The 21,895-nt window shown below is 39.9% G+C and overlaps 1 protein-coding gene across 6 annotated transcripts in view; it reads left to right on the forward strand.

Moving 5' to 3' along the window:
* The window catches only part of NFYC (nuclear transcription factor Y subunit gamma), a 65,057-nt gene that overhangs the window by 18,145 nt on the left and 25,017 nt on the right, over nt 1-21,895 (forward strand). For 4 of the 6 annotated variants that reach the window (XM_070368227.1, XM_005904936.3, XM_005904935.3 and 1 more), the window contains one exon: nt 17,409-17,521. In XM_070368227.1, the coding sequence (XP_070224328.1) occupies nt 17,417-17,521 (105 nt within the window). In that variant the 5' untranslated portion in view covers nt 17,409-17,416. Of the gene's footprint in view, nt 1-215; nt 277-17,408; nt 17,522-21,895 lie in introns of all 6 variants that reach the window. The other 2 variants (XM_070368226.1, XM_070368225.1) reach the window with 1 other exon arrangement.

The raw sequence follows: 21,895 nt of genomic DNA on the forward strand, positions 1-21,895 counted from the left end.
GAAATTGGAATGCTTATGGTAAGAAAACAGTCCTTCTTTACGGAAAAAAAAAAGGCAAATGGTCATTCTGAGAAGTTAAGTCCTAAGAGAAAGGAGTACATGTTAAAGATTACTTTTTAATAGATTATTATTGTAGTTTAAATTTGTTTTTTTACAAGTTATTGATTTATATGTTACCAGTTACTCCGTTTTTTAATACGGGATTTAAAAAACAGTTGTAGATACTGAATGACCCTGCTGGTCCTGGGAGAAGGCCCAGAGCTGGGGAGGCAGAAGGTAAGTGGCTCACAGTATGAGGCCTAGGTAAAACTCTTTTTTAACTTAAGAACTTTGTGGATTTAGCTTCTTGGAAAGCTGCTACCTCTAGCCTGGGTCCTTAACCTTTTTAGGGTCATGGTCCCTGAGAATCTGACCTACTGCCTGAGAAGGCGCACATAGACATGCCTGTGCAGAGCCCCTGGTGACTAAGATATTTTCCGGTATATATTGAATGGTGTTAATATGATCTCATTTAACACTTGAGCCAGATAAATGTCTCCCAGAGAAATGAAGAAAACTCTACTTCCATAAGACGCAGAGACCCAGAGCTAACTATAACTTAGGCTGGTGGGTGGGTGCATGTGTGGAGGAGAGGCTTACATGGGCTCTGAGGTTTGGACATTTATTAGCTCTGATGATGGTATCTGAGGCTGCATGGCGCAGTAGCACAGCAGGAGATGGTGTGTTCTGCTATCACCAGCTTTGTGAGCTTGGGCAAGTCAGCCATTTAGTGTCAGCTTCCTCACATGTAAAAATGGAACCTAAAAATAGCGCCTTCCTATTTAGTGGTGAGTCTCAAATAAGATCATGTATGTCAGAGTGCTTTGTAAACTGTGAAGTGCTGTGTAAACGTTGGTTGTTACTAATCCAAATTATGGGTTAAATGCTTATGGAGATAGATGTGGCATCAAAGAAAATGCTATTATTTTAATATGTTTAAAAAGAGTTTGTTTAAACCTGACACATCTCTTTTTAAACTGGCTTCACATGCCTTCACCTGCATATTCCTGTTTATGCTTATAGAACCCCATGTGATGCAGACTTTGAGACCATCAAACATTCCTTTACCAAGATTCCTATGGAAGAATCTTAACCCTTTAGTCAAAAATCAAGGATCTCTTAGAGCAAGGTGAAATGAGAACACTGATTTTTTAAAAACCCTTGTTAGATTTAGGGACCTCTCAGAATAAACACCGGGAACCTGTTCTGATTGTATACTAAGATTTGCAGTATAATGCAGGTAAGTTGTAATAGTTGCAGATGTTTAACAGGAAGGGGTTACATTTTTAGTTTGTGCACCAAATATTTATAAAGTAAACGGGAGCCACTTTTCATTTGCTTAGTGGTCATATGATCTCTTTTATGTCAGTTTTCAAACTTGTAAGCTAGTGAATATTCGGATGAAGACTTAAAAAATACTTGGTCTTATCAAAATATAAATGCGGGAATAAATTTCTCACAGTTAATACCTATTGTAAGATATATTCCCAAGGTAAATTGTGGGAACTCATGGGGTTTTCTTTCTTACCCATTTTACATGCCTGGTGTCATCTATTTTTAGGGTCCCCCCCCGACCCGGGTGGTGGTGGTAGTGGATATTTTATAATCTATTTGATTTCCGGTTCTATTAAGTCATTTCCTCTCAGGCATGGTCAGTCAGCATTGATGTCTACCTCCTTTCTGTGCGCTGAAAGAGTCATTTTTATGAAATAAGGTTTGGCAAAATTGGCATTGGCCTCTACAAATAAAATTCTAGTTTCAGGGATGTGTATGTTTGAAGACAGCAGTCATGGTCACTGGGAACATTTTGTTTCTAAAAGAAGACAGGGATCTCCTTTTAAAGAAGCAGTTTACTTTTGTGGAGGCTCCAGTAACCCAAAAGGCACTTTTAAAGCTAATCATTTGTACATGGTCTTCTTCATGAAAGACGTTATTTTTGCCTGTCCCTAATCCCAATGAAGTATGCATACAGAGTGTGTATACTGTTAAGTTAGCCCAGTGAAAATTATTTAGGGATCTAGCCTGATTCCCTTCTTGTGAAGTGGGGAAGTTGAGGCCCAGAGAGGTTAGTTGTCTTGGTCTTCCAGCCTTTTCGTAAGTGGTCAGAGATTGAACTCCAGCTCAGTTCGTTCAATGTTTCTTTTATTCCTCTAGGTTGTTTTTGCTTACTGTGTTTCCTATTTGTCTTCCTTTTTGGTACATCTGTACAGGTTTGCTATATGAATACAGAAGGGACAGAGAGCAAGTGGGCCATGGAAGACGTTCAGAAGTCTTCATGTGGAGTCTGTCGGTTAAGAAAGTCTGCTGTGGCAGCAGACTTACTGTCGTTTTTGGGATCTGAAGATCTCTGGCCTCAGTTAGTTGCTTATTCAGAAAGCTGAGAATCAGCTAGGAAGCTAATGGTGCCCACCTGGTTGAACTGTCCCGGAGAGCAGGGTCTCTTTGATGCATCCCTTTCACTGCAAGGAGTAACGGCACACGAACAACGCCTGCACGCAGCCAGTTCTGTTGTTGCTGTTAACACAGCTCAGGAACATGCTAATTCCCAAACAAGTTTGGGCCTGGTTCTTCAAGTGGTTCCTTAAAGCCAACCAGTAGGTAATAAACAAAGATCCCAGGATCTTTTTAAGCATTTACCAAGACTGAATAGAAATCATTGTGTATATACTTTCAAAGGAACATTTTAACTATGCCAACTTTAATCATTACTGCCAGCGAAATTAGTATTGTATATCTGCATATGTGTGTTTGGGTAGTTGTAGGTTTGATTTTTGTTTTTATTTTATTTTGCATATTCTCTGGTAGACCATAATGTACTTGAAAATTTTTAATTTTTCCCTTTTGTGGCTGCATTTCTTTTAACTACCTTCATATATTTGAACAAAAGATATAGTTTATTGAAAGAAGAAGAGCTTGAATAATGTAACTCATTCTATTTAAGTCTTGAGGTATACTGTGACTGAAAATTACAGTAGACACAGCTGGATGATATCTACTTCACGTCTGCTTAGTTTTCTTTGTAATTGGCTCTTTCTGCTACCTCTGTTGGGCTTGGCTCTTTAGAACTTAGATTCTATTTGCTTTATCACCCATATCTTCCTGTCTCTCTCCTTGGCATCGAAAAGCCAGACTCCACTGTTCAGTAGTTGGCCAAAGTTTTTCTGTAAGAGTATTTACTATAAACTAAGTTACAACTCTATCCTGCAGTGAAAAGGTGCAACTGAAGGATAAGAAATGAAGGTAAATTCTAGTGTAAAAGCAGAACTAAAGGGAAAAAAAATCTTGTAAATGTTTAACTTTAAAGTGGCATAACATAGCTTGTGACCTTGTGTTCCTTAGTTCAGAGGAAGAAAGGATATATAAAAATAACCACAGCAAACAACAGTGCTGATTCGCTTGGTTATCCTTTTTTCTTGGAAGTTCTGTCATTTTGGTCAGTCTCCATAGTTTCAGTTATACAGAAAACTAAAGAGAAGACCTGCTTAACTGGAAATATCCAGACACAATTAGTTTTTCCTTTATCTACCTACGCTATATAGTTCTTGTGTGTATTTGTGTTAGTAGTTCAGTCATGTCTGGCTCTTTGTGACCCTATAGACCATAGCCCACCAGGCCCCTCTGTCCAGGGAATTCGTCAGGCAAGGATACTGATGTGGGTTGCCATTCCCTTCCCCAGGGGATCTTCCCGATCCAGGGATCGAACCTGCATCTCCTGTGTCTCCCACACTGCAGGCGGATTCTTTACCACTTGAGCCACTGGGGAAGCCCCTGTGAGAAAATACTAAAATTGAATGTTTTATACTTCTTTCACTAATTCACCTGCATGCATGTCTCATTTATGTGGAGATTTCAAAAAAATGTATATAGATAAAATTGGTGTATACTGTAATTGTTGTAATGCTACAGGATCTAACAGTCTGGTAGGGGAGACAGATGATGTATATCAAATGTATTAAACTGATATGGAAAGTATAAGCAAAAGGCACAGAATTCAGAGAAGGGGAGACCCTCTGGCTTAGGAATGAGGGAAGGCATTTTAACTGGGTGTTGGACTTGGAGGTAGGGGCATGAGCACTTCGGGCATGGGGAGCAGGAGGAGCAGCATCATGATTCAAAAGGTGTAGTGTGGGCTGAGAGCAGTGAGTGGTCTAGTCTGCATAGTGCCTAAGGGTGTGAGTCAGGGATAGGTCCGTCCGTCCCAAGTCGCTTCCGTCGTGTCCGACTCTTTGCGACCCTATGGACTGTAGCCTGCCAAGCTCCTGGAGTGGGTTGCTGTGCCCTACTCCAGGGGATCTTCCCGACCCAGGGCTTGAACTCATGTCTCTTATGTCTCCTCCATTGGCAGGCAAATTTTTTACCACTCACGCCACCTGGGAAGTCCTGAGGGAGTAGCAAAAGAAAGGAATCTCAGAAGTGAGTTGGGGTCAGATATTGGAGGGCCTTGACTGCCAAGCTAAGAAATTTGAACTGTCTCTCCTTAATAATGGTAAACCATTGGAAATGTTGGGTGATAGGTTCATATAACATTATCAGAGCTGTGCTTTTATAATATTCATTGAATATAACTGTAGAAATGACCAGAGGATCCTAGAAATAGTAAACATTATGCAGTGACTTCACATACTAGGTTCACAACCCATAGGATTATTGTGAGGGTAAAAGAGCAGTGTAAAAGGCTTAGAAGCATACTTGGCACACAGTCCTACATGAGTAGCATTAGCTGTTATCCATCATTTTTGTTATTACATGAAAGAGATGAGAACCTGAGCAGACATAGTGGCAATATGAAGAAAGGTCAGGAGATGGACACTGTTATTACAGAGTTTACCAGTTGATTAGAATTGAACAGAATCTAGGATGACTCAGATTTCAAGCCTGGGAGACTGGAGGATGGAAATAGAAAAGTTAGAAGGAGCAGGTTTGGGGAAAGAAGAAGATAGATGTAACTTTAGACAAAAGGAGTTAGAGTTCTGGGTGGCTTTCCAGTTGGAGATGTTTAGCAAGCAGGACTGGAGCTTTGGAGAAATACCAGAATTGGTAAAATATGTTTGGAATTTAAGCTCATCAAGATCATAACTGAACCTGGGGAATGGATGGGAAATCAAGGGAGAAGATGGACAGAGGACCAGAAGAATAAAGCTTCGTGTCCATGACGGAAACACAGAAAAGGCTGGACCCTGAAGTTGAGACGTCTAGAAATGAGCATGGTGGAGTGCCATGCATGATACACGATCTTGTCATAGGTTAAAGTGAGCAAAGGCATCAGTATTATCCCATCAGTTCAGTTCAGTCGCTCAGTCATGTCCGACTCTTTGCGACCCCATGAGTCACAGCACTCCAGGCCTCCCTGTCCATCACCAACTCCCGGAGTTCACTCAAACTCATGTCCATCGAGTAGGTGATGCCATCCAGCCATCTCATCCTCTCTCGTCCCCTTCTCCTCCTGCCCCCAATCCCTCCCAGCATCAGGGTCTTTCCCAATGAGTCAGCTTTTCACATAGGTTAAATATTAAGAAAGGTAATACTAACATTTTCAGTGTGTGCCTCGATATGAAGATTAGAAATACTGCCCTATGATGTGGCCTTCACTTTTTCTGAAAAAGTACAAGTGTTTTCCTTGAAAAGTTATGCAGTAGCTCTTTGAAATTAGTTATGTATATGTTTATGTATATGTGTGTGGATGCATAACCTCAGGCTTTCTTGTTTAAGCTCTTAAATATACACACACATCTCCATCCAGTGCAAAGACTTTTCCCTAAGTTGCGTCCACCTAATCTTATCACTGTTAGCTTTGTAAAACCTCCAATGGCAGCGTTCTGCATGAAGCCAACCATAAATACACAAGTAGGAATCTGGCAACATTTACTTAGCAAGTAATTTATATCCACATGGTCATGATAACACTGAAGAGCAGCACACATAATAAATTACCAGGAATAGGATAGCCTCATCTGTAGGATTAAGCAGATTTCTAGGCTAGGTATGTTGTAACTATCCTCAGTCTAACAGAGGCAATAAGAACTTTTTCATTAGAGGAATAGTGATAAGTTTCCAGCCATCTTCGTTGTTTATATCCTGAACTCCATGATTATTTCTCTTCTGGTAATTAACAGGCAAGATGTTCATAACGCTACCCTTGAAGGTAGTTAAGTAACGTAATATGTTTGCATGAAACATAGTCCTTTACAGTTAATGGAGTGATTTTTAAAGTTTTTGTCAAACAAGATAGATGAACACAACTCTTTCTTTTCAGAATGAAACGTAGTGCAAATAGGTAGCATACTAGTATGAATACTACCATTATGTTGGGGAATTATCTAAATTTACTAAGATCAGAGAAATAGATGAAGGATTTCCAAATGGATACAAGGTTAGAATTGTGTTAGTTGTTCTCTAGTGTTCCTTAGATGTGCAAACGTACACTTGTGGTATGTATTGGGCACCTCATTTGAGTTCTTACCTTGAACCACAGAGATGAGTGTTTTTAGATGAGTCATTGTGTTCTTAAATAATCAGCTGCTTGTATTTCCTAGCTGCGATTCATAATCTTCGTTTTATCCCTGTTAAGGTAGTTAGAACAGGGATTTTGGTTCTAAGCGGAAAGGCCACATAATTAAAATAACATTGCCACTGTGTTCACAGTGTGGCTGTGGCAGGTGATTCCTCCTCAGAATGTGCAGCAGTGGAAGTGGCTTCAGTAAGTGGGGGCTAGGCTAAGGCTGTCCCTCTCAACCACAGTGAAAAGGTAGTGACTTCTCATCATCAGGCCCCCAGAGAGTGAACTTGATCTACTGGACCTTTTAATGTCTACTCTTGGTTGGTGACCAGATAGTCCCAAGTCCTCGTCCTTATGGGCAACTGCAGCTTTAACAAGCTTGAAAACCTTAAACTTTCTACTCTGAAATATATAAGAATGTGACATGTTAGCTTTTGGGGGTATGTTCTCCAGGAGGATGATCAGGAAAACAAAGATAAAGGGCTTGATGGATTTATGTTCCAGGCTGAGAAGATCCCTAGGTTCTCAAGTGTTCGGTCCTTTGCTGAGTTACCAGTGCTAAAGCGGGAGGAGAGCGTGCTGTGAAAGAGCACAGAACTGAGAATAAGGGCATATGGGTCGTGGTTCTGGCTTTGCCATATACTTGCCCTGTAACCTAAGACATGCCCCTCAGTCTTCTGGATTAAGTATCTTTATCTGTCAGATGGGAACATTAGTATTTGTGTTTGTAGTGAAGAATAAATGAGATAACTAAAGGAGGAAAGCTACTTTACAAAGTGTAAAGCGTGTACAAATGCAAAGGATTAGCATAACCATCTCCGTTGCTTTGCATTCTTTGAAGTGGTCTTTACATTCTCTGTTCCTGACAGCTGTATACACAGAGGTGGGAGATTTAGCGTTTGGTTGACTTGGAGGATTTGTTTATTCTCGTGCCCTTGCTTGCTTGCTTCTAACTTTCAAATCAGTGCTAAAAGACACTAAGCAGAGGGCAGAATTTAGTGTCTGTGAATCAGCGGAATCATGTAGCTAAATCAATAAAGCCAAGCTCTTATTGACACTCTTCTAATGCCCTCCGAGTTTTTTATCGAGAATTCTCCAGTTTTTAGATAGATTAATTCACCAGCACAATCTTCCATTTTTCAGTGGAGTCTATGATTAGATAATTATGAACATTTTGTGTTAACATTTTCTAAAGTAGAACAGGTTTCTTCCCATCCCCACTGTTTTTTTTACTTTTCCATTGTATTACTACACAACAGTTATTGCACAGCTGAGCTTAGGTACTTGAAAAGGGATTTCCCCATATGCACATTTCAAAGAAAAGAACCCAGAGTGAAGGTGTCTGGGGTCTTAAAATAGTTCTTGAGGAGCTTGTGTTTGTTCATTAGTAGATGTGTGTTGAGTCCCCACTATGTCCAAGCCATGTTTTCCTTGAGGATGTGCCAGAAACAAAGATAATTAAATAAGAACAGGGGAGAAAATAGGAGCACGAAAATTTTAGGCTTAAAAAATAATGTACCTAATAATAGTAATGTGCCTGAAGAAAGTGAATACGCTAATTATAGAAATAGATTTTATTGGGTGTCAGGAATGGTTTCTTGGGGAGAAAAAAATGTAGTGATCACTGATCGGTGACTGTGTATGTTTAATTTCTTACAGTTGTACGTAGTGTGAAAGCAAGCTCCTTAGCAGTGCTAGTCCCCCCAAAACTTTAAAAAGTTGGTTTCAATCCATTAGATAGTCTCATAAAGTACTACATTCACAACATGTTCCCTTTACTCCAAGATCTTAGATGGAGGTAGAAGCAGCCAGGGCTCTTTTCAGAGCTCAAAACAGAATCTTTCTCTTGGTTGGTGGGGCCAGATAGGATGGGATGCTGCCTAGATTCCAGCTCTCCTCCACTTTCTAACATAAAAAACAAGATTCCTTTTGCAAGACAGAACAGCCACATACTCCCTGCTTATGAAGTCTGAGGTGTCCAAGGAGACATGTCCTAAGAATTTTAGTTTTTTTGGATTTGTCTAGAGAGAGAGCCTGCATAGCTACTGATCATTGACATTCCCAAGGATTTAAGTTAAGAGCGTACCTAATCATATCTATCTTGAATTCTTTGTTTGGAACTAGTACATTCATTCTGAATTTAAAACTTTAAAGGGTTTCAAGTTATTTTATATTTATAAAAGAAGTGGAAGAAGATTTCTCAGTGCATTTGTTTCTATGCATCTGACTCTGCACTCCGGAAATTCTAAGTAGTCTAAATTAGAGAAAGAAGCAAATTGGGTTACTTGTTACTGTATGTAAGGGAGATTGGTCTTTTGGTGTGGTACTGTGTTTGAAACTGGTCAGACCAGGATAGATGACTTGTCTAGCTCTGAGCAGTGATTTTGATATGCCATATGACATTTACATGATGCTTGGTATTTTTCAAGGCCTTCTTACATGTGTTTCCCACTTGTATGCTGCAGCTGCCCTGTGAGGTGACCAGAGGCCTCAAGAAGTTAAGTGACCAGTTAGTAGCCAGAGAACAAGAACCTCCAGGTCCAATAGATTTTCTTTATGTACTTACCCTGTACTTTACTGCCCCCCACTGTTTGCAGCTGAGTATTCATAGGTGCTACTGACTGTCCTAGAGACAAGCCAGAGGGAATGATAGAAAAGAGAGTGAGGGAGCAAGGAAAGAGACACAGAGAAATAAGAGAAGGAGATAGCAGTGAGCTATCTTCTCTTCCATGAGCATCTTCTCTTCCATGTTTTCCACAGAGATTTTAGGAGCAAGTGGATTAAAATGATCTTTTAGGTAAAGGATTTGAGTCAGTGATCAAAGCTGAAATTGCTCATATCTCTGAATAGTTTGCATACACACACACACACCTTAAAGCAACATAAAGTGAGAATGAACAAGCTGTGCTAAACCGAGAACAGAATTTTAGAGCTTTTGTATTTCCAGCTTCTCCATTTACTACATGTGACCTTGAGCACAAAGATACCCAACCCTTGGCTTTCTTATCTGTAAAATTGGAATGATACTGATATCTTTGGCACTGAGCTGAGTGAAGATCAACTGAAGATAATGTATGAAACAAGTATTATGTAAAACTCTAAAGCTCTTAAGTTGGTATCTTTGAAACATTCTTCAGAATCACGCTTTTCACTTCTGGGCATACATCAACTCAGGAGCCTGCTAGAGACTGGGTGAAAGGTTGTTCTTAGAGTTTCTGAGTTTCAGAAGGAATCCAGGAAGCAAAATGACTCTGTTTTAGAATATGATTTAGCTTAGACAGCAGGCACTATGGACTTCCCTGGTGGCTCAGAAGGTAAAGAACCCACCTGCAATGCTGGAGACCTGGGTTTGATCCCTGGGTTGGGAAGATCCCCTGGGGGAGGACATGGCAACCCACTACAGTATTCTTGCCTGGAGAATCCTTATGGACAGAGGAGCCTGGCGGCTACAGTCCATGGGGTCGCAAAGAGTCGGACACGACTGAGCACACGTAGCACTATTCTTTCTCCAGCTCGTGTTAGAATTTTCTTTGAGGCTCAGAGTCTGAAAAAGCCAGTTACTCGTCATTCTTCCTTCAGAAATGTATTTACTTTCATTAGGTTGGAGTGTCAGGAGAGATTAACAGATATTTTGTGGCGCAGAGCAGGTTGGAGATTGAATGGGTGAGGAAGCCATCTAATAGTTGTGTGATCTACTGCAAGCTTTCCAATCTCTGGCCCTCAGTTTCCCCATTGTTAGGATAGCAAATCCTCTTTTTTGGTAAAGAGCTAGATAATATTTTTAGCTTGTTGGTCATACACTTTCTTTTGTAACACTTTGAACTCTACTGTTACCGCATGAAAACAACCATAGACAACATATATGAATGGGGCTGCAGTCTTCCAGTAAAAGTGAATTTACAGAAAGAGGCTGCAGGCCAAATTTGGCTTGGGGGCTGTGGTTTGTGGGCCCTTGCCTTTAAAATACCTGTTGGTCTTTTTTCTCCATCGTACAAAATACTGATAGTGTTTTGTTGCTATCATATATACCTGTGTATATAATATATATCATGTAAGTTGGACATCAGTGAAGGAATGAGGAAACAAATGTGTGAAGTAATATGTTTACATACCGTTTCTATTCCACAGAAACAGGTTTTTTTCTAATGTTCTGGTCATGCCTTCCTGTTAAGTTTCATACCATAAGTTGCTCTACCTTCCTTTTTCCCCCAGACACACTGTATTATGATCTTTCCCTTGTTTGAAAGAGTATGTTGTTGGAGAAGGCAATGGCACCCCACTGCAGTACTCTTGCCTGGAAAGTCCCATGGATGGAGGAGCCTGGTAGGCTACGGGTCCATGGGGTCGCTAAGAGTCAGACACAACTGAGCGACTTCACTTTCACTTTTTCCTTTCATGCATTGGAGAAGGAAATGGCAACCCACTCCAGTGTTCTTGCCTGGAGAATCTCAGGGACAGGGGAGCCTGGTGGGCTGCCTTCTATGGGGTCGCACAGAGTCGGACATGACTGAAGCGACTTAGCAGCAGCAGCATCAGACGGCAAACAGAAACATGTTTTTGTTTTTGAAGGAAGTGTCTCTGCTGCCAGTTTGAAAATGTATCTTTGTGACCAGATCTTTAGGAAGAGTACTGTGCAGCCAGTTCCAACCTATAGTCTTTTGGAAAGCACAGTTTCTGCTGTATGCAGTTAGAAAAGGGGCTTCAGACTTACTTAGCCATTTGGAGTTCAAGACAGACACACCCTCAAACACTGAACTTGGCGTTCAGGATTAGGGAAAGGGGTCTCCAGTAAGACAGCATTATTCATTATTACAGTAGTGGGGTACTGTATAATAACCTGTCAGTAAGTATGACCATCTGGTATCCAGTTATGTTTAGAACTTGAGTAGTAAGGTTTCTGGCACCAGGCTTAGTGCTTTCGTGCCTCGGTAGAAACCTTAGATGAGCTTAAATAAAGACAGTTGAACCCTCTTTTCTCTCTAGTCCCCCTGCCTTGTATTCATTCATTTATTGCATCCTCAAGCAGTGAAGTGTAGGCCTTCCATGCCAGACCGCCCCTTTGCCCTTTGGTGTATGTGTTCAGTATACGTTGCAGCTGCAGTGGCTTAGTGCAGTGACTGGCCCAAGGCCACTGGCTAGTCGGCAGCAGGCCAGTTCACAAAGGTCTTTTGATTTCCAGAACAGTGTTATTTTTCTTCTGAAATTGTCAATTTAGGATTGGTTTTATTGTGGAAAGCATATGCCTCCTTAATGTTTGAAATCCTTTTTAGCCCTTGTGATTGATAATGGTTTTAGGTCCATCTGTGTAAACATGAGAGCCAACTTGATGTTGGTGGAATTGTTTTGTTGCAGAAATTTCAGTTCTCAAATTTAGTTTTCACTTTTCTTTGTAGTTTGGGAGAATATCTAAAATAGCAAGCACAAGTTAGCTTTCCTCTTATTCATTCATATTAATATTCTTTCTTTATCTCTCGTCGTCTCTTCATTCCCCATTTGAAATATAGTATCCCAACAGTTTTAGCCAGTTCAAGTAAAGAAGCTTGGAACTAACTTCAGTAAATACCTGAGTAGTACTGGAACATAAAATGTGTGTGATAGAGCTACTAATTGGGCAAAAGAAAAATCATGTTATCTAATGACAAACATGATCAAAATGCAAGTCAAGAAAAGAAGTGAAGAAGTTAATGTGCTTTGAACATAGGGAGATGCTTGATACATGTTAAGTTGGAGACATATAGGAACTGTTAGGGCATTCTCAGCCTGAAATGCCTAGAGGCTGCAAGTTGGATGGTGAGGGGCATTAAGGTGAAAGATGGTACCAGTGTTTAGATTTGTTCTTCAGTCACAACTGGGCTAAGGCGTATTTGCTCACATTTAATAGTGAGAACATTATTTTTAAGTAAAAATTGACTGCCTGAAACGGGGCAGCTCTAGTATTTTAATAGGGAGCAGCATTGATCAAAGATTGGTCTTCATTTTAGGGGAGTTTCCTCTGGTCTTTTTTCCTTTAATAGTTGTTGTGATGATAGGGATTTAGGTATTATCTCCCAACAACATTTGTTTTGTTTTAGTTACTTTAGAAAGCTATATGTGGGTTTAGACATATTACAAAGGATTTTTGTAGAGAGAATGAGGTATATGCTAAGAAATAGGCTTTAGCTCTAAAGATGCAGAGTTTTAGAGACTAGGGGATATTGTAGTAAAATCTTATGTTTCTTTGTATATGAGCTTGATTATTTTGATACATCCTGTTCCACGTCCAGCATATCACTCAGGGAGGATTTGGTAAGAATGGTACCTGGTCAAAACCAAGAGCTTGAAAGACTTCCAAGAGAATCTCAAAGGAGGAGCACTCTGCTTTTGAGATGTTTTGAAAACTGCTTAGGTCTTCTTTCTTTAAAACTGATAAAGTAACTGGCTATTTGAATGACAGATTGTGTGCCCTTGAGTGATCTGATTGAATCATCTCATTTTCTGCATGATGTTCTCCTTATCTTCCTTGCAGTGGATGGCCAAACAGAGGTATTCCCCACCCCTTTTCTCCTCCTGTCCTGGTCACCTTTCTGAGAAGTTTCTGACTTTCAAGAGTTTTATGCTGTGGATAGTACACACCGATGTTTCCAGCCTTCTGGTCTGCCTTGTAACTTCCAGGACCCATGTGCGTGCGTGTGTGTGCGTGTGTGTGCGTGCGTGTGCGTGTGCATATCCTCTTCCTTCATTTTATCTTAAATTCACTTAAGCAAGTCACGTGGATTTCTGATTGTAGTCCTACTAACACTTTAAAGGCCCAGCGAGAACCTCATATATTCTGAACTTCCTAAAATAGTTTGCCGTCCCAATAAATCTTATTTCAGAGCCAGGCTTTCTAAGAGGCCTCTTTTTTCTCAGAAAGTACATATGCAAAAACTCTCTTTCATTCAGAAATAATTATTTATCAGACTTTGTGCTCGGTGCTGTGAGGGAATCCAGAGATGAATCATATTCACGTCCTACCCACAAGAAGCTTATAAACCAGAAGGGGATATGTGGTAAGAAATACATAAATATTGATCATACAAGGTAATGTGGTGAGGGCAGGAAGAAGTACAGATTAAGAGCTCTGAAGGTTCACGGAAGGAGTGATCACTTGTGGTGATTTAGAGACTTGTGGAGAGATGGCAGTTGATTTGAGCACTGGAGAAACGGCCTTTTCCTGGTGGACTTTGATTCTTCCCATTTTAGTTTTGGAAAGGAAACTGTATTTAAAACCAGATAAATGAAAAGATAATGGGAGTTGAGATTTCTTATAGCAATAACCATTCAATACTTTATCTGATTCTTAAGTCTTTATTAAATAATTAAGCAGGCAGTCTTATTAGGTATTTATAAACTAATTAATGAACATGAATGATAAATCTAATATTAATTATTAATTAAATCTGGGAAATTCTGTTGTGCATTTTTCAAAAGAGGCATCTAAGCTAATGCGGCTTGGTCTTACTGTATGTAAGTAGCTTTAAGTAGCTTTATCTCATGATAGGAATAGCAATTTAACATGGAGTAAAAAGGATCCTGGAATATAAATCTCTTCTTACTTTTAAATCCATTCCTTTCTCATCATTCTAGAAGATGAACCTGGCATATTTTCCATGGGTTGTAGATGTTACAAATAGGCTACTTTGTAGCAAAATCAATTTAGTTGCAATTAATGTAATATTAAAATAAGTGAGAAGTTACTTTATGTTTTTTAACTTAGGTGTTTAGTGAGCAGAATTTTTTTATGATTAGGTTTTATTATTTTAATTTTAAGTTGTGCCACAGTCAGAAAATATTGAGAATTCTAGCTTATTTTCATGAAATCTGTTGCTTGAGATTTGATCTAATTTGTAAAGCCCCATGTGAAGACTGGATCTGCTTTAAGGAAAGCCTTTTGAATAAAAATATTCACCTTTTTTAGGAATTTATAGTAACAATTTATGGTCTTCCAAGAGATACTGAGAATTATCTACAAATTATTTCTGTGCAAAGATGCTAGAAAATATGCTCCAAACCATTTTTTCTTTTTCCTCATGAAAAGGTCTTCTGTCCCTGATGAGGAGAGTCCAGTACCTTTGTTTTTTGAAGTCAGGAATTTATGAAGAGGTTTCTGGATGGAAAAATCATAAAAGTTGTAACTACATCTAAAGCCGAAATGATCCTTTGTTTGTAAATTCAACTTAATGTAAAGAAGAGCAGTGAGAGCTGTCCAAAGATGGAAAAGAATGCCTAGCCAGTGCACCAGTTTCCTAGAACTGTAGAGGGAGGAGCTCATGTTTCAATGACCTCGTAGGGTGCATTGAGGGAGCTGGGCAGAGGTTGAAGTAGAGCTGTGAGCATCTTTTAGAGGAGCTGGACCTGGGTGGTTCTTAAAGCACCCCCACCCCATTTTACAGTTCTATGAGGCAGTAAAATGTAAAGAACATTATTATTGATTTGGATTTTTTTTGCCATTATCCATTTATGGTTTTCTAATTCAAAATGGGTCTCTCGAGTTAAAAACTTAATAACCTTTAATACGTTTGTCAGTTCCAGAAAGATTTTTTCAACGTTTGTTTTGTGCACACCCCTACTCCAACAGTGTGTGGCTCTGAGCCAGCCAAAGATTCATTCATAATCTATTGACTGCACAGATGTTTGGGAACTGATTGCGCCAGCACATGCTTAGTTGGGGCCATTCAAGATTTAAAAGCAGACTATGCACAGATGGTTTTAAAAATGCTTCTTGAATTATGTACCTTGATAACATTTGTGGGAGGAGATCAGAGGACAGTCAAAACTGGTTACCAGCTTTGTAAATCTTAAAGACCTTTGCACTCAGAGGAATCCTGCTTCTCATTAGCAAGTTGTACAGAGTATCACACTGGCAACTGTGCCTCTTCCTTCTTTGACCATAGCAGCTTACATGGCAGATTCGGTAAGATCAGGCCTTTCCTTGTATCTGTACAGTAAAAGGTTAGATTCATTTTTAAAGTTTTTTGATAATTGATTTCATTTCTGGAAAGGTTTTATTTGCCCCTTTTAAAAAGGTTAGATTCTCGCTCTCATCATTGTCATGAGTACCTCATAAGAATCTATTAACAAAAATAAATAACTACACTTCTCTAGATTACCTTGACTTCTTTGTTCTCAGAACATCTGAAATAATAGTGTATAGGTCACGTGCATATGGTGATAAGTGAAGATGTCATGGTAGCTGAGCTGAAGTGTTCTTACTTAGTTTTTTAGGACTCAGGATTTTAATCTAGTCATTTCCAACTGTGATTCAACACTCTTCACTTTATTTCCCTCCAGAAACTCCCAAGATCATATTGCTTCCTAGGACTTAGAGTTCCTGCTGATGTATAGAGCTGCTTGTGGGCCTCCAGCACCAGAAATTGGCTCCAAACCTTTTCCCATTACATCATCACCCACTAATGTCATTATACCAGAGTGAAATCTGCTTTGAAGATTGTACTCTTGTTTTCCTTCTGTTCTTTCCTCTCATCATTTCCTTTAGAAGAAAAAGGGGAAAAAAAATCAGAGATTTCTAGGACAATCCCAGGCAAACATTTAGGAGTGAATCAGACATCCTCACAGTCTAAACTTCGATTTATCAGCCTTCATCCACTCTGCTGATAGAGAGTAATCAGCCCAGCATGCATCCACATGGACCCTGGAAAGTAGCAGTTTGGTCGTGTGACACCTGGCCTTGCTGCTTTTCTTTCAGCCCGTCAGAATTAGTTCTTAATGACTTACATAGCTCTCCGCTAGCATCCTATCACTGGCATATTAAATCTTTTTGAATAATTTCCCAGAATAGAAATTCTTGGGATATCACTAAAGTTTCTTGTTCTTTGTGTCTAATTAAAGTGTTTCTTAGATTCAAGTATTTGCCAGGTAAACATTTAAGCCATCTGGAGTTTTTTACTTTCCCCCTGTAAATCTTTTCAAACATTACAGTATTATCTATATTTATGGTATAGATGTAGGTGGTGCAGGGGTCCTTATTCATCTTCCCTCCCTCACAACAAAACAGTTGACCAAACTTTGGTCCTCTTCTCTCTGTACTGAATTTAATTCCCTATTGTTTTTCAACCATCTTAGAGCTTCCACTTGATGGTGTGCTTTGTTTGACTTTGTGCCTAACAACAGGGTTCAGGTAAGCAAAGAACTGGAAGTGATTTCAAGGACTTTGTGCCACCCACTCAGTTACTGGCCTAGGCTGTACGGATTTTGTGTCCTTTGAGGAAGATTAGTTTGAGATTAGAAAGAATAATAATCGTCAGCCCCAAAGAAATGGGACCACAGTGACTAAAACAGCAGAATAAACTTGGCTCTTAGTTTTTAAGACTCTGGGTTTACATTTATGTACAGTATTACTAACTGGGGACTCTTAATATATGTTCTGCAGGCTGTGGCATGGAGTGTGAGAAGCCACATAGAACTTGAAAAACACTGGAGAGGATGGCGTTGAAAATTACAGATAACACTAGGGCAGCCAAGTACATTTTTATTTTTTCCTTCTCTCCGAAATGAGACGTTAAAAGTCCTTGATTCACATTAGGATTTGAATTTGGGTTTCTAGCAGTTTTATGTATATATATATGTATATTTTTTTTTTCTTCTAGGAATTTTAGATTTTCTGATTTCAGCTTCTTGTTAGTCTCTGTGAGATAAGCTGGATGAAAGGGAAAACGTTCCTCATTTTTTGCCAAGACTTAAGTTGGTGTGAAAAACCTCTTCAGCACAATTGTATTATCTTCTCAGACTGAAAAACTGAAAGAATTAGTGAAAACATCCACAAGGAAAGATATAAATAGATGCAAAGCCTGACTTTCTTCTGTGTAACACGTGTCGCGTATGTGTGTGTTTTTAGCTGTCGGAATGTCCACAGAAGGAGGGTTTGGTGGTGCCGGCAGCAGCGACGCCCAGCAGAGCCTGCAGTCCTTCTGGCCTCGCGTCATGGAAGAAATCCGGAATTTAACAGTGGTAAGGAAGACTGAGAGACTTAACTAGCTTTGAGATGAATAATCAAAACTTAGGCTAAAGCGTGTTTAATCTCAAGCACATTTACAAAGGTATAGTTCATTTCTGACCTGTGGGTAAGAAGATGAAGATACAATTTACTTTAGGTGAGGTAACTACATGGATTTTTTTTTTTTTTTTTTTTTTAATTTTAGTGGCTTTCTTTAGGCCTGTGGATGCTTTGACTTGGAGATTGTTTAATGTGAGGCAGATCTTTGAGAGAATGCAGAAAAGCAGGTCTTCCTTTCCTCCAGAAGCTGTAGCTCATTTCTGTGGCCTGATTTAGTGGCCCTGCCAGGTTTCTAGGACCTGGTGAAAACTGTTGGGCAGTTTATTCAACAACAAATCTATTGTAAGCCAGCACTCTTTCCAGGTATTAAAAGATACACTTAGATCGGGGTTTTTTAAGAGCAGTATTATTGACACTTCGGGCCAGATAATTCCTTGTTGTGAGGGGCTCTTCTGTGCATTGTATGGTATTTAGCAGCATCTCTGGCCTTTAATCACTGTAGCCAGTGGCACTGCACTTCCGGTTCTGACAGCCAAAACTGTGGCTAGACACTGGCAAGTGTTCCCTGGGGGCTGAAGTCATCCTTGTTGAGGCCCACTGACAGAAGAATCAAAACCCTGGCCCTTGAGGAGCTTACAATGTAATAATTACACCCAGGTCATTTGTTCAACAAGTATTTATTAAATAGTTACTGAGTCAGGCACAGTGATGAATCTGAAGCATTAAAAGGGAGAGTATGATGTTATATCCATAATGAATAATGTTGTGTTTGGTCCCATTTCAGCGAATGGCTGAAGGAGCACTCTGTGAGATATGTCATTCCTGACCCAGAGGTTTTAGCATCCTGGCAGAGCAAATACTGGATTCTTTCCTGATGTAGAACTCATGTTGCAAGGTCCTTAACCTCTGACATACATGATCAGTTTTCATTTACTCGATGAATACTTACACACCTACTATGGCTAGGCTAGTTATTGTGAACCACACAGACAAAACTGGTGCACTCACAGAACATGTATTCTGGTGGGAGAGACAGAAACAGGTAATGAATGAGTAAAATAAACAATAACTTCTCACTGTGATAAATGTCCACTGACTTCAGGGGTCAAAAAAACCCCCTATATTCTGGGTATCCTTGTGGGTCATGTTTGTTTATAGGGGGGATTTTCAGCATTTGACCTTGGTTTGGGCTTTCTCTGAGTGGCCTGTGTTCACTGGTGGATTTCCACTGAAAAATCATTCTGCAGTCTAAAGGTGGTAGTTACCAATAGTATCTTAGATATAAAGTGGAAGGGAGGGAAAAAATGGAATTATAAAGTCAGAAGTGGGGTATTTTGTATGTTTTGAGGGGATAATGTCATGGTTAAGCTTTCAGGTTCAAGTGCTGGGATCAGCCTGGTACAAAACGAGTGCCTTCCTGAGTTCTAGTGGGACTAGGCAGTGCAGCAAGCATGTTCCAGCTTGAATGCAGAAACAAATTCAGGATCAGACAAGTGATCAGATGAACTTTAGAAGTTGAAATTCAGCACCTAGCTTTTCTGTATTTTGTTGGACTTTGAATTTTTTTTTTAAATTGTGGTAAAACAACACAACAAAATTTACCATCTTGACCATTTAAAATGTACAGTTCAGTGGTATATTTACATTGTTGTAAAACAGATCTCCAGGACTTTTTTATCCTGTGGAATTGGAGCTTTACACTCGTAAAACAACTACCCACTTTCCCCACTCTCCAGCCGTTGGTAATCACTGTTCTGCTTTGTTTCTATGAATTTGGCTGCTCTAAGTACCTCATATAAGTAAGTAGACTCAGACAGCATGTGTCTTTTTGTGTCTGGCTCATTTCACTTACTTAGCATAAGTAAGTGATTTAAGAGATAATTTAAGAGATTTCAAGGTTCATCCATGTTGTAGCATATGACAAGATTTCTTTGTTTAGGCTGAATAATATTTCCTTGTATATGTGTGTATACCACATTTTGTTTATCTAGTCATCTGTCAGTGGGCATTTGGGTTGCTTTTGTTTCTTGCCGATAGTGAATAATGCTGCAGTGAAGAGGAATATGGGCCTTGATGTTATCCTGCTTGATTTACTTTTCAGGTTTGATTGACATCAGAGAAGATAGTGGTGTTGACCAAATTTTTGTAGCTAGACAGCTAGTCCTGCAGAGGTTAAAAGTGGATTACTTTGAGGGATTTACTTTTAGTTCAAGTTTTATGAGTAAGGAGAAAGACCAAGGACAAAAGTCATTTTTAATCATTCTCCTGTTGATGGCTAAAATTTTCCTTCCACATACTCTCAAGAAAAGAATCTTAGAATGCTACCATAAGTGAAAGTGAAGTCGTTCAGTCATGTCCGACTCTTTGTGACCCCATGGACACCAGGCTCCTCCGTCCATGGGATTTTGTAGGCAAGAGTACTGGAGTGGGTTGCCATTTCCTTCTCCAGGGAACTTCCCAACCCAGGGATCAAACCCGGGTCTCCCACATTGTAGACAGACGCTTTACTGTCTGAGCCACCAGGGAAGTCAGAATACTACCATGGTATCTCTTAAATCAGGTGCTTAGAATGATGTTTGGCTTGTAATAGTGAGTGAATGAATGAAAATTGCTCAGTCGTGTCCAACTCTTTGCAACCCCGTAGACTATACAGTCCATGGAATTCTCCAGGCCAGAATACTGGAGTGGGTAGCATTTCCCTTCTCTAGGGGATCTTCCCAACCCAGGGGTCAAACCCAGGTCTCTTGCATTACAGGCGGATTCTTTACCAGCTGAGCCACAAGGGAAGCCCTGGCATGTAATAGGTGCACAGTAAATGTTTAAATGAATCATAGACTCCTCCACTTCAGACTTAGTGTGAAGCAGCATAGTGCCAGGTTTGAGTGAGAATGCAATCCGGTAAAGTCCCTTTGCAAAACTTTTATTTTCCTCTGCCAATGGCAAATGAAGGCATCTGCTTCTCTGACTGAACCTCTGCCTGTGTGACGCGGCTGATATTTCAGTGCTTAGTGTGTGCCTTTGTAGAGCTCGAGCAGCACCTCAACCAGACTTGCTCAGATATGGCAGAGCCTCTTAGGCTGGTATCTCAAAATGTCTACTGGATTTTTAAAAAAATCTGTATGTTCAAACCATCCAAATGTAAATAAAGTTTATGAGAATACTCATAAGGTGTTGTGGTCTCTCTAAGCCTGTGACAGAGGTGTTCCAAAAATAAGTAATTCGGGTTTGCTAGTCCGTGGGGTTGCAAAGAGTTGGACACAACTGAGCGACTAAGCACAGGTGATACAGTTCATTATATATTGGCGACTTTGGCCCCAGTTATCTCGGTCTCTGTTCGGCAAAAGCAATTTGTCTTTCATCTCAGCTTGGCCATCTTGCTCTCCTCATTCTTGAAAGCTCTGCATTGTCCATAACCTCAGGTGGTGCTCACCTGAAACTGAGTTGATTAAAAATCATACCAAAATGATTATATACCAGGATGATTGTGTTAAATGCTGTATTCCTGCTTAGCAGACCTCTGGGAGCAATAATTAATAGACTTCTTGGCATTAAATTTTACTCTCTAGACCTCTTTGAAAGTGGGGAAAAAAGAGCTAACTTTTGTCCTTTGTGGGGCAGGTGGGGAGGTAGTAATGCTGAATCTTAAAGAAAAATCTAATCCTCCTTCAAACTCCCTCCCTACACCCCATTTAGCCTTCAGGTTAGCCCTAATTTAATGTTTGGTCACTTTCTTTTAATTGCCTGTTACATCTTTTCATTCTTCAGTGTCTCCAGATTGGAAGATGACATTTCCACCATTACAATCAAATCAGATAACCATTTAAACGAGAACTTGGAGGTGAAGATTGGTGGACTGCTGAACAATAGTTCCTGTGCTGTTTGAGCCCTTCCTGTAGAACAGTGCTTCACAGACTTTATTGTCTATATGTGAACCACATGAGGGTCATGTTGAAATACAGATTTTGATTTAGCAGGTTTGGAGAGGAACCTTAGATTCTGCACTTCATTCATGTTCCCAGATGATGCCATTGTGGGTCTAGGGACCTCACTTTGAGCGGCAAGGCTTTAAAGCAGTGGTCCTTAACCCTCACTGTGGATTATAGTCACCAGGGTAGTTTTCAAAAAATGTGATACCAGGACTCCACTCCCTAGAGTTCCTGATTCAGTTAGTCTGAGGTAGAGCCCAGACATCTTGTGTTTCAGAAGCTCCCCAAGGTGATCCTAACATGCTGTCCATGTTGAGAATCACTGCTTTTGAGAAGGTAGAATCTTGATTTTGCAGAGTGAGTGCCTGACTAGGTAGGCCTGCAAAAGATTCCTCATCATTA

This window comes from Bos mutus, chromosome 3, assembly GCF_027580195.1.
Source record: "Bos mutus isolate GX-2022 chromosome 3, NWIPB_WYAK_1.1, whole genome shotgun sequence".
NCBI classification, from domain to species: domain Eukaryota; kingdom Metazoa; phylum Chordata; class Mammalia; order Artiodactyla; family Bovidae; genus Bos; species Bos mutus.